General features: G+C 44.6%; 1 protein-coding gene across 1 annotated transcript; it reads right to left on the reverse strand.

Annotated features, from left to right (window-relative positions):
* Positions 1–7,803: 7,803 nt before the first annotated feature.
* On the reverse strand, positions 7,804–8,742 carry LOC123374694 (putative olfactory receptor 52P1). The gene has a single exon (XM_045024897.1). It carries the CDS (start codon positions 8,740–8,742, stop codon positions 7,804–7,806), a length of 939 nt encoding a protein of 312 aa, XP_044880832.1.
* Between the last annotated feature and the right edge of the window lie 3,759 nt (positions 8,743–12,501).

Below are 12,501 nucleotides of genomic sequence, written 5' to 3' on the forward strand. Positions count from 1 at the left end.
GCCTTTTCTCACTGTAACAGTGTAAGGCCCTGTTCTTAGGCTAAGTAAGGCCTTTGGCTAAGCAGCAGATGCAGCCATAAGCTGGGCAGTGAACAGTCACATCCTCACATCCCAGACCAGTCACATTGAAATCAGGCAATCTGGGGTTGTTAGGAAGGCGATCCGATCTATCGCCTCCAGAGAAAGGGAAGAGCCTAAAAGTTTTAAAGAAAACTTAGTTTGAGATCATCCTGTCTGGCAAAAACTCACTTATCAAACACTCATTTCTGTGTTGTTCTATCACTGTAGTCTTCACTTCCCTATTGTTTGTATGTGTAATCTCTGTCTGGTTCTGTGATTGTTTCTGTCTGCTGCATAATTAATTTCATTGCATGTAAACCAATTAAGGTGGTGGGATATAATTGGTTAGATAATCATGTTACAGTATGTCAGGACTGGTTAGTTAAATATCAGTAAAATGATTGGTTGAGGTCTAGCTAAGCAGAGCTCAAGTTTTACTATATAGTCTGCAGTCAATCAGGAAGTAAGGGGGGAATGGGAACAGGGACTGGGGGAATTGGAATCATGTTTCGCTGTGGGGGGAATGGGAACAGGGACACAGGCAAGGCTCTGTGGTGTCAGAGCTGGGAAGGGGACACTGAGGAAGGAAACTGGAATCAGGCTTGCTGGAAGGTCACCCCAATAAACATCACATCATTTGCACCTTCGGACTTTGGGTATTGTTGCTCTCTGTTCATGTGAGAAAGACCAGAGAAGTAAGCGGGTGAAAGAATAAGCCCCCTAACAACACTGTGGGTGGATTGCTTTCTCAGAAACATATCCCTGAACTCTTTAAATGTACCTGCTGTGAAGACTGTTACTAGCAACATTTCCAGGCCTTGTCACATGTCAGTCTGCTTTGGCCTCCCATCTTTGGGGCTTTTTGTATCCAGTTGGGCTGTCTCAATATGGAAACCTCTGCATCCAAAAACTTCTCATGAGGGGATCGTCTGGGCAATTCAAATCCCAGAGGTGGGTAGAGCCGTCTGGGTGCTAACTGCCCAGGGCTGGGAATCTACTGTTTGGGACAAAAGAGGTACAAAGAGGAATGGGCTTGTGTTTGAAAAGTTTAAGCTCAGGAGCAGGATGGGGACACTCCTGGATCATGCCTGCTGCACCAAAAAAGGAGTCCAAGGAGTCAGTGAGTCTGCCCAGAGGAACGCTGCCCAGGTGTGTAAGACGGCTAAGGAACGAAAACAGACCCCCTATTGTATGGGGAGATTTTGGCCAACCAGTAAACTGCCATAAACCACTATTGCTTATTGCTAAAAGCAGCCAAGTCAGCAGGCCATTAAATTAGCCATGCACAGACGTAGCTTAACCAAGGCAGAAGGGGAGGGGGTTTTGGGTGCCACAGAAAGGGCATGTATACATGTATACAAACTGCTTGAAAAGTTTGAATTAGTTGGACCCTTCAGAATTGTTTCTTCAGGAACTCATAATCTGGACGCATCTTGGGGTCCCCACCGGTAGACGGAAGTTTGGCCAATGGAAGCCTGTCGCTATGCTACTCTAGAGCCACACTCAGTTTCGGTAATTTTCAAGAGTTGGGGGTGTTTTACTAACTTGTTGTGGATGTGTGTAAGTGCTTGAGACTAAGTAAAGTTTAGCTATAAGTGAAAGCACTCTTGTGTTTCCCTGTTTGTGCCAGCCATCTATCACGGACAGCCGTGTCTCCCCTAATTTATTTCCTGACACCTCCTCGCACAGAGTAAAAGTTACCAAGAGCTTTGGGTTGAAAGAACCCCGGGTAACACCATGGTCACAGGGAAACTCCTTGCAGAGTGTTGTCTTCCCGGATGGATTTATGGCTGTTTTGGCCAGTGCCAGGAGCAGTCTGATGAAGTCTTGGGACTCAGTGGTGTTACCTTGCTGGTAAGGGTGGGGTTCAGCACTGAGGGGCTTTGGTTAAGACACTAGGAGACCCTCTCCATAGAACACGTCATTTACTGAGTGATACAGAAGCATATAGACACAATAGTAAAAACAATGCTCTGTATGATTCATCGTCATGCCAGCTCTGTTCTTGCTAGCGGGGGCCCTCCAGATCACAAGGCTGGGGGTCCCTTGCTTGCTGTCATTCCGTGTATGAATAACAAAACAACTCCCCCCTCTGTCCTACCCTCTATGCTCTGAGGCAAACAAGTCAGACTTGCATCTGAAGAAGTGGGTATTCACCCACGAAAGCTCATGCTGCAAAACGTCTGTTAGTCTATAAGGTGCCACAGGATTCTTTGCTGCTTCTACAGAACCAGACTAACACGGCTACCCCTCTGATACTTAACCCCTGTGTATATACAAACTTCAGAATAAACCCGTCTCTAGGCAAACTTTTCTCATTTTCCCACCAATAAGCAATGGCAGCCACCTACTAATTGTAACCATTTTCTATGAACTCTGTGCACAGCAGGGCTGCACTGTATCGCTAGCTATGATCTCTGCTCATGGTCCAAGGGCACAACCTTACTGTACAATGGGACCACAGATGTCGGAGAAGCACTGTTGTGTTCTCCAGTCCTGGTACCCATTGTCCAGAAGGTCTCAGACTGACACCAGCTATGACCGACCTCTGGTGAGGGGCCCTCTGCCAGCAGGGTGGGGAGGTGGGGGTGGGGCAGTAAGCTGGCTATCAAATCTGGATATAAATTTGTAGTCGTTGCTACCTACTGAAGCTATATGAAAGAAGAAGATCAAACTCCATGTGGGATAGAGTCTAGTGATGTTTGCGTGTCCCTTTTGAGCATTTGGGATTTTGCCCTTCCTACATAGAAATGGTTATTGAGAGACTTCTGACAGAGACAAATGGGTGGGGGTGACTGTGGGCTGAGCTCCTCTTGGTAGCGTTCCTATTTTGGAATTGTAGGACAACTTTACTTATATGACAATGATTTACCTGCGACTCAGCCTAAAAAGGGCCCAATATTGCCATGATTTTTTTTTCATTCTGTCCCAGGAGATCAAAGTCTGGGGGGAAAAAATCTAAATAGAGGTAAAAAGAAAGGAGCATAAACACTGCCAAATTAAATGAAAAATGTAATAAGAAAAGCCAAAGAGGCGTTTGAAGAACGGCTAGCCAAAAACTCCAAAGGTAATGACAAAATATTTTTTAAGTACATCAGAAGCAGGAAAGCTGCTAAACAACCAGTGGGGCCCCTCGACAGTCAAGATACAAAAGGAGCACTTAAAGATGATAAAGTCATTGCGGAGAAACTAAATGAATTCTTTGCTTCAGTCTTCACGGCTGAGGATTTTAGAGAGATTCCTAAACCTGAGCCGGGCTTTTGTAGGTGACAAATCTGAGGAACTGTCACAAATTGAAGTGTCACTAGAGCGGGTTTTGGAATTAATTGCTAAACTTAACAGTAACAAGTCACCGGGACCAGATGGCATTCATCCAAGAGTTCTAAAAGAACTCAAATGTGAAATTGCGGAACTACTAACTATGGTCTGTAACCTGTCCTTTAAATCGGCTTCGGTACCCAATGACTGTAAGATAGCTAATGTAATGCCAATATTTTAAAAGTACATGGGCAATTATAGACCCCGGCAATTATAGACCAGTGCAGGGCAAGTGATGGGAGGGAATATAATGAAGCTTATTTCAAACTGGGCTTTAGATGGAGAGGGTCCAGCGATAAACTGAAGATTCATTGTGTTGTATCTAGCAATGTACTGGTAAACGAAAGTACACAGCCCTGCAAGCCAAAACAAGACATCCTACCATAGTAGATAAACCTGGAGAGGTTTTTTTCAGAGGAAGCTAAGTAGTGGGTGCTCACCTATGCTCCCAGGGGATAACAATCTACATGTTCCTGGATAATTGTATCCTCAGCGTCCACTCCTTCAATATGCCCTGCTGGGTTACGCTGATAGACGTGCTCACGGAACTGGTTCTGCAGACCAACATCCAAAAATGAACCGCTGTACAGAGTTTAACGTTCATAGGGGCTGACTGTCAGACTACACTCTCATATTCTTCACAGAGATATTGTTATGATATATGATTATGGCATAACTGTTGCATTTTAGACAAGATAGGTCATGTGATGTATCATTAGAAAGGTTATGATTCAGTAAATATGATTATCCTATTTGTATGAATGTATCGTTTCTATCTCTGAAGTTAGAGACATTGTGTGTGTAAATGTTACAAATGTATTTACACCTTGAGAACGCCCACTAGACAGAATGCAATCAGGCTAGAGAGCTGTTTAGGGAGGGCTATTAAGGGGAACAATAGGTCTTAGAAAATGCTAATCTCCCACTGAGGAGCCTTCCTGGAAAGCCTTCCTGAGGATGCTGAGAACTGCCTCTGAGTCATGGCTGTGGTAACTCAGGGCAGGAATAACTGCGCCCGTTTCCTTCAACTGCTCAAGGGAACTCACAAGAGAGTCTTAGCAGACAACACATTATGTATGTATTGCATAATTCAACAGGAAAGAGCCAGGTCACCCTCCCTCTGCACAGAAGCACCAAAATTATTAATTTGGGACATTTCTCACAACATCACACTATCGATGGGGCACAAAACCTGATAGGAGACAGGCTCAATCGCAAGTTCCCACAGCTCCAGAACTCGCTGCTTTTGTTACTGAATGGGAGCTGTTTCTCCTACATCATCCAACAATGAATGACATCAGACCCACGCGGATAGCAGCTGGCTTGGGAAAGCGTGTGTCAGAGCAATGTCAGTCGCAGCTACCCCGGACCCAGTTTGGGTGGTTTCTGATCACAGCCTGGTGTGATCTGCACTCTGTCAAGCCAGACCTGACATTTAAGGGAGGTGAAGGAACGGACAGCCCAGGGCTCTGGTGCCAGCCATATCCTAGTAGCAGTCTGCAGAGACTAGGCCAAGCTCTCTGCTCAGAAATTGGGAAAGCAGCTGGGCAGGGACCCAGTCTGTGCAAGCAGAACAGACCTTGGGGAGAGGTTGATCTATGAAGGGAATTCAGGGGAAGTGCTGCATAGAAAGAGTGCCAGAGAAATAGAGATGGCAATAATAATAATAACCACAGGAGATATACCTATCTCCTAGAACTGGAAGGGACCTTGAAAAGTCATCAAGTCCAGCCCCCTGCCTTCACTAGCAGGACCAAGTACTGATTTTGCCCCAGCTCCCTAAGTGGTCCTTTTAAGGATTGAACTCATAATGCTGGGTTTAATAGGCCAATGCTCAAATCACTGAGCTGTCACTCCCAGGAGCTGGGGTGGAAGCATCTAAGGGTAGACAGCCCAACTGTGCATCATCCGACGGGGGAGATCTGTGGTAGAGGGATGGGTCCTGGCTGTGCTGCCACTGTGGCAGGTGGGAAAGGACTATATGGATGTCAGGAGGGCTGAAAGCCCCACAGCCCAGGGAGGTGGAGCAGCTACAGCAAGTGTCAGCCATGACACGGACTATCCAGAGCAGCATCCCAGCTAGGATGAGAAGAAAAGGCCCAGGGGTGGTGATGACCAATGACATCCCATCTCCTCCGCATCCAGCACCCACATCGATGTGGCCATGGCCTGACACTACGCGGCCCCTGGGACTGGAGTCTGCTGAATCATCTGGCCTCAGTGGCTGGGTCACATCCAGCCCTGGGCAGCAGCCCCTGCATTATGACCACATGCGCTTCCTACTCAGGAATTGGGGATGTGCCACTGAGAAGACACAAGAGATCTTATTGGATCATCAAAGGCCCAGCTAACTCCTGCACTTGGCAATGACCCAGGGCAGGTCAGTTCTGAGGGGACACCTTCCTCACCTCAGTGACACTGAGAAACTCCCTGGTTGGCTACCTAGACAACCCCTCAGGACACCCTGCTGCATTCCCTGACCCAGAGCCGTCTCTCACCTCCATCTGGTGCCTCATGGATCTGTGGTACACTGATTGGCTGTGTGTTTGAGCATCAGCACCTGCTTCAAACCTTGGTCTCTGGCCTTGGTCTATGGCTACGCGGCTGCCTTAACTCAAGCAGATACGGGCAGCCTAAGTCAGGGCTTAGCATGTCTGTAGAGGAGCTGGAGTGGAGTGGAGATTTCTACTGCACTATTAGCCCAAAGTGATTAAAAACGAAACTAGAAGTAGCTCAATCTATTTCTTGAAACAAAGGGTTGGGTTTTTTTAATTAACACATTAGCCTATAATCAAGAAAGAAATTGAAGATTTGATTAGATCTCTAGAATATATTTGATTTAAAAAAAAAAAGAAGCTACTAGCTCCTGCAGGAGTTGGCGCATATTAGCAACAAAACTGTGAGATGACAATCAAATTCAAAATCAAAAGCCCAGTACTGGCACTTGTATCCCAACTGAGGTTTGGTTGGTGCTTCAAACAAAAAGCAGAGAATGACAGTATTAAATATATCCCAAAAGGAGCCGCAAACATGTGTAGTCTAAAAACAACAATGACATTATTATGTTCTTTATTTTTAATGGCATTCAATGACGGAAGTCAAGGTCCATATTTTGAGTTGAATTAGTTTGTTAATGCTAGTTTATAAAAGGCAACATTTCATCCTCACTGTCTTTGTTGGGAGAAGAATGCTTCTGCTGCTGCTCATATATATCAGCAATGACCAGAACAATCATTCCTTTGATTAGCACAAATTCTTCACAACAGATTTTCGTCATTGCATATATACCTTAATAAAAATATTTTCTAAAAGTTCCTCTAGTATCTTGTTGCCCAGTTTTGTTTTTATCTGAAAAAGATAATCATTAAACTGAAGCATTGCAACAGTAATGAAACAGCAAACAAGGCAAGTTCACTAAAGTCTTTGTCCTCAGCCGAATCCGTGTGCTCGAGAACTTCAACCCCAAACTGCTCAACTTGGTTTTCCTGAGCATGAGGCCAGTGAACCATAGGCAAAACTCTCCATTGTTGCTCCAGCTGTCCAAGGTCTCCACTAACCAATGGCAAAAATGAGATATCAGCCAAACTAAGTCATCCCAAGCTGAGCGCAGTAAAAGGACTTAGTACTGCAAGCGATTCAATCACCTCGACATTTGGTGGCAATCTCTGTTTCATCTGTTGCAATAACACCAATATGAAATTTCGCCATCTACTTTTGACATCTTTGACAATGTGAACGGTTAGTGTCGGTTTTGAAAGTTCTAGCTGAAAAGCAACTGTGCAAAGTGGTCAGTAATTTGACTCAACAGTGATTGTCATAGTCCTATTCTCAAAAATACATAGTTTCAGAACTCTCACCAAGAAGCTCTAAAGAATGTTCTCAATTCCTGCAGCAGCTTTCCTGTATTATCACTTTCCAACTGAAACATTTGGTTTATTCTCCACATTTCCTGAATTACTGGACATAGCAAAATCAGGTAATTTTTTCTCCCTGGATCACTGCACATATGAAAAAGAAGTTCAGCATTGTAGTATCTTTCTTTGTCTTTGGCTATCTGAAAGCATAGCTTTAGTTTGTAAAACTGACCAAGAACCCTGTTCACGCAAAGCCACCTTGCTTCAGAAAGCTGCATTATCTTCTGGTAGTCTGGAAGTCATGGAAAGGCTGAGTGACAGGGTGTGTGGAGTTGGGGACTGATGGGTGATGATTAAAGAGATCAGTTGATGGTTAGAGAAAGGGAACTATGCAACAGAAAGAGCAGTGCTTGGTAATGTAGTGATAAGACATTATGTGTGAAGAACTTTTCAGACTGTGAACTTGTACAATGTTGAGTTCAGCCAAACTGGGACAGAGTACCCTTGATTAATGATGAGATATCCTTTCCTCCGCTTGTCACAGAGGATTAACGTCAGTGGTCCCAGGTGATCACCTTCTGCAGATGTATTTGATCACTTTGTCATGAAGCTCTTTGGTTTTGACCCCATAAATGATTGGGTTGAGCATGGGGGGGATGAGGAAGAAGAGGTTGGCCAAGATAATGTGAACGTGGGGAGTGATATGCTGACCATACCGGTGTGTCAGAGTGGAGAAAAAGAAGAGAGTAAAAGATGTCATCATCACACAGATGTGGGCTGTGCAAGTGTTGAGAGCTTTCAGGTAGGCTTTTTTGGAGGAGATTTTGAGGACAGCCCTGATGATCAGACCATAGGACAGGGCAACCAGTGTCAGATCTGACCCAATTACTAGAAATGCCATCACTAAGCTGTATGTCCTGTTGACAGTGGTGTCCCCACATGACATCTTTGCCACAGCGATGTGCTCGCAGTATGTGTGGGTGATAATGTGGTTGGCACAGAATGGCTGCCTGTTCAGAAGCAGGGGCAGGGGCAGAATGAAGAAAACAGCTCTTAGCAAACCCACAAGTCCTAGCTTTGCTATTCGTGCATTGGTGAGGATGGTGGCATATCTCAGAGGGCTGCATATGGCAACATAGCGATCGAAGGCCATTGTCACGAGGACAGCTGACTGCATAATAGAAACTGCATGAAGGAAGAACATCTGGGTGAGGCAGCCAGCCACAGTAATGCCTTTCAAATTGAACCAAAATATAAACAGTGCCTTCGGCACAACGGAGGTAGAGGTGCCAATGTCTGTGAGAGCCAGCATGCAGAGCAACAGGTACATCGGCTTGTGCAGGGTCTCCTCTTTGCCTACAACAAACAAGAGCATGAAATTTCCAAAGAGGCCAATAATGTAGAACATAGAGAAAGGGACGGAAATCCAGAGATGGGCCGCTTCCAGGCCGGGGATGCCCATTAGGATAAATGGTGAAGGGTCAGATGGGGTGAGGTTGAAAACTGCCATGAGATGGTCAATGCATCGATCGGGCTCAGAAATGCTCAGGGTGCCTATGAAGGGAGAAAAGCACAGGTAGGGGGTTACATACTTTATAACAAATATTTGATCATTATTAACAATCTACAATGGAGGGTGTGACCAGTGAGGTGGCAACATTTGCAGATGGCACCATAGTCATAGTCAAGTCCTGAGAAGTACTCAGAGTCCTCACCCAGCCATGTGAATGACACATGACCTTCAGTGTCAACAACTGCAAGATGTATGATCATTGGAGGAAAAAGCTTAAACTCCTCAAACACCTAACAATGTTATAATGTAACTATATGAGCTCAAGACATGGACTTGGGTGTCAGGGTGCACAGACCTATGAAACCCTGCTCACATGGTAAAGAGGGACAGAAACTAAGCAAAATGTTGAAATCCAGGAGGAGTGGGATGAGAAATCATACAGAAAATGCAATGTCATGAGATCAGTCTAACAATGTTTCACCCTTGTCTGTGCAGTACTGGGCAACCTTCTCACACAGGATGTTGCAGAACTAGAGGGGTTCAGGGAAGTGCAATTAAAATGATCAATGAGAGAGGTTAGAATCATAGGGTTGGAAGGGACCTCAGGAGGTCATCTAGTCCAACCCCCTGCACAAAGCAGGACCCATCCCCAGATTTTTACCTCAGTTCCCCCAAATGGCCCCCTCAAGAATTGAACTTACAATGCTGGTTTTAGCACACCAACGCTCAAATCACTGAGCTATCCCTCCCCACCCAAGCTTGAAGGGACTGGGATTGACACCTTACAAAGGACATAGATATGAGGGGATATGAAAAAAGTCTGTAAAGTACTGACTGGTAGAGAGTAGACTGAGACTGTGTTCTCCCTCTTTCATAACACAAGATCAAGAGGGCATTCAATTACACCGAAACATGGCAAATTCAAAACAGATAAAAAAGAATGCTATATTCACTTGATGCCTAATTAAACTGAGGAACTTGTTGCCATAAAAGGAAGTTGAGGTCAGGTGCTAAGCAAGAATCAGGAAGGGTTTGGACATATACATGGATAGTGTCACTATCCAGTTACAATAGTTACAGCTAAATGAATATTTTGGAAAGCCGATACGGCCACGTGTTTCAGGACACAAGCCAATCTGTAACTGTTAGGAATTCGGGTGACACTCTGATGATAGTCAGGTCATCCTCCTGCATCAACCCATTTCTGGGTTTCTTATACTTTGTACTGCAGCACCAGTGGCTCTCACGGTCAGAGAAAGGACACTGGACTAAATGGGCTAAAGGTCTGATAAACAATGCAGTTCCTATATTAGAAAGGAGCCAAGTTTCCCTCATGGAAAAATACATTCTCATGCTGGCATATGACTTTGTACTCAAGCGAATGGTCACTAGGGGCACAAGTGTTGTGGTATTTCGGGCTACAGGCTAGCACCTCTATCACTTCCCTTGTTTCTTTTAGTGAGACATTTTCTTGCAGGCACCCAGCTTTGTCTGAGGCATAAGTTACCGGTGTTAACTGACAAGTGTAAGCAGAGACATGGGTGAGCAGTTCACCTGCCAACCCTTCTCATGCCTGAATATCAAAGAAGTTTGCAGATCATGCAACATTTGGGGGGTGGTAAATAATGAAGAGGACAATTCACTGATTCAGAGCAATCTGGACTGATTGGAAAGCTTGCTCGAAGCAACCAACATGTGTCATAATATGGCCATGTAAATATCTGCATCTAGGAACAAAGAATGTGGGTAATGCTCACACAGTAGGGGGATATCATGGGAAGTACAATGACCCTGAACTAGATTTGGGGGCATGAAGGGGTAATTGGCTAAACAGGAACTCCCAGTGTGACCATGTGGCCAAAAGAGCCTGAGATGATTACCGGGGAAATCTCAAGGAGAGGTAGAGAAGTTATTTTACCTGTATATTTGGCACTGGTGCAACTGCTGCTGGAATCTTCTGTCCAGTTCTGGTGTCCATGATTAAAGATGGATGTTGATACACTGACGAAAGTTAAGAGAAGAAACACAATAATTAGTAAAAGAGCAGAAAACCTGCCATCTAGTGGTAGACTCAAAGATCTCAATCAGTGTAGTTTAACAAAGATGGTTAGGGGGAGACTTGATAACAGTTTGTAAGTACCTGCACAGGGAACCAATATTTATAAATAGGCTTTTCAGGCTAGCATACAGAGGTGTAAGAGAAGCCAATGGCTAGAAGTTGAAGTGATAGAAATTCTGTCTGGAAATAAGTTTGAGATTCCAGTAACTCTCCTGTCAGTTCATTTTGATTCAAATGAGCTCACCCATCCTTAGAGGCCACAGAATGACTCCTGTTGAAGTCATGGTACGCTCATAGATGGTGTAAATCAGGCCATTAATTTAAGTCCCTATATGTGGATTTAGGGTGAGAGCCTGGCTGTTTTCAGAGCTTTGCCATTGATCTCAATGGGATGAGATTCACCCTTAGATTTTTACTTTTGGCTACAAGCTGCAAAAATCACGGGTTTGGGTCATGCTACAGTGAGCCCGCTTCTGTAAGGGTGCTGAAAGTGTATGAAGGAAACCCCCCGTTAATATGGTGTTCTGAGACCACGCATGAAAGATGGGGATTCCAAAACACATGGGCCCTGATTTGGCTCTCAGAAAGGCCAGCGTCAGTCTGGAGTGACCCAGTGAAGGTAGAATGTGTGGCCCATTTTTGTTGTGAACCCTCTGGTAACACAGATACATACTGCAGAGGCTTTGGCTGAGCTTCCTAATAAGGCAGTGAAGTCACTGAATTGGAAGAATTGAGTGAACCAGAGGAAAAACCACACTGCCCAAAAAAGGAAACTATTGAGACAGACAGAAGGACACAGTAAGAGACAAGGAACTAATCTTAAAAACAAACATTTGTCTAAACAATCTCCAGTGTATATTTACCTTTAATTTTACCAGGTAAATCCCTTGGTGTTTCTAACAATACTAAACAAACAGTTCAAGTCACTGTGCTGGTGAATTCCTGCCCAGATGGTTCTTGACTTGTACCCTGGGACCCTTCCTGAGCCCTCAGCACTAACTTTAGTGCAGGAACAGGCAACTCACCAAAATCCTGCTCAGCAGAGAGAAGAAATCTCTTTATGGCGACAGGAAGGTGGAGCCCTAAAAATCAAGGTATGACTCTCACATGTCTGACACTTGCCACGCTGGGCAGCGATTTTTATGATTGCCCTGTATAGTCCCTGCAGACTCTCAGATTGGCCAAGACTCCCGGACAATTCCCTTGGCTCCGTGAACAACAGGAGGAGCAGAAAATAGACCCTGGAGAACTTCAGCCTGAGCCTCCCCTGGGAGTGAAGAAACTATTTTTTGATACCAGGGGCTCAGAATTGTCAGGGTAAACTGTCTTGCGGACTGTTGTTTAGCCTAGCAATTGATGATGAGATTTTTTTTCTGTGTATAATGTACAGCCCTCTGCACTATCTGTGGGGTAATCCTTGTACTTTTGCGTTTTTCCTCAATAAGCCATTAACATTGTTTGGCCTTTTTACTGTTATACCCGAAAGTATAACAGTGTTATACTTGTGGGTGTTTTCAACCTCAGGACATATTTCAGCAACATAAACATAGACAAATTTCATAACTTCACATATGACAATAGCACAAATAATCCAAGGTGATATTACTGTGTAGCAGATCAAGACTTTTAGAATGACACCTCAGAAGACATACTTTAAACAAAACATACTAATTATATGACAGTGGTGAATATTGAGG

The sequence above is a fragment of the Mauremys mutica genome, chromosome 1 (assembly GCF_020497125.1).
Source record: "Mauremys mutica isolate MM-2020 ecotype Southern chromosome 1, ASM2049712v1, whole genome shotgun sequence".
NCBI lineage: Eukaryota > Metazoa > Chordata > Testudines > Geoemydidae > Mauremys > Mauremys mutica.

Bases quoted from the DNA above. Each gene is read 5' to 3' on its own strand.
- LOC123374694 (XM_045024897.1), bottom strand. From the start codon at position 8,742: ATGGCAGTTTTCAACCTCACCCCATCTGACCCTTCACCATTTATCCTA.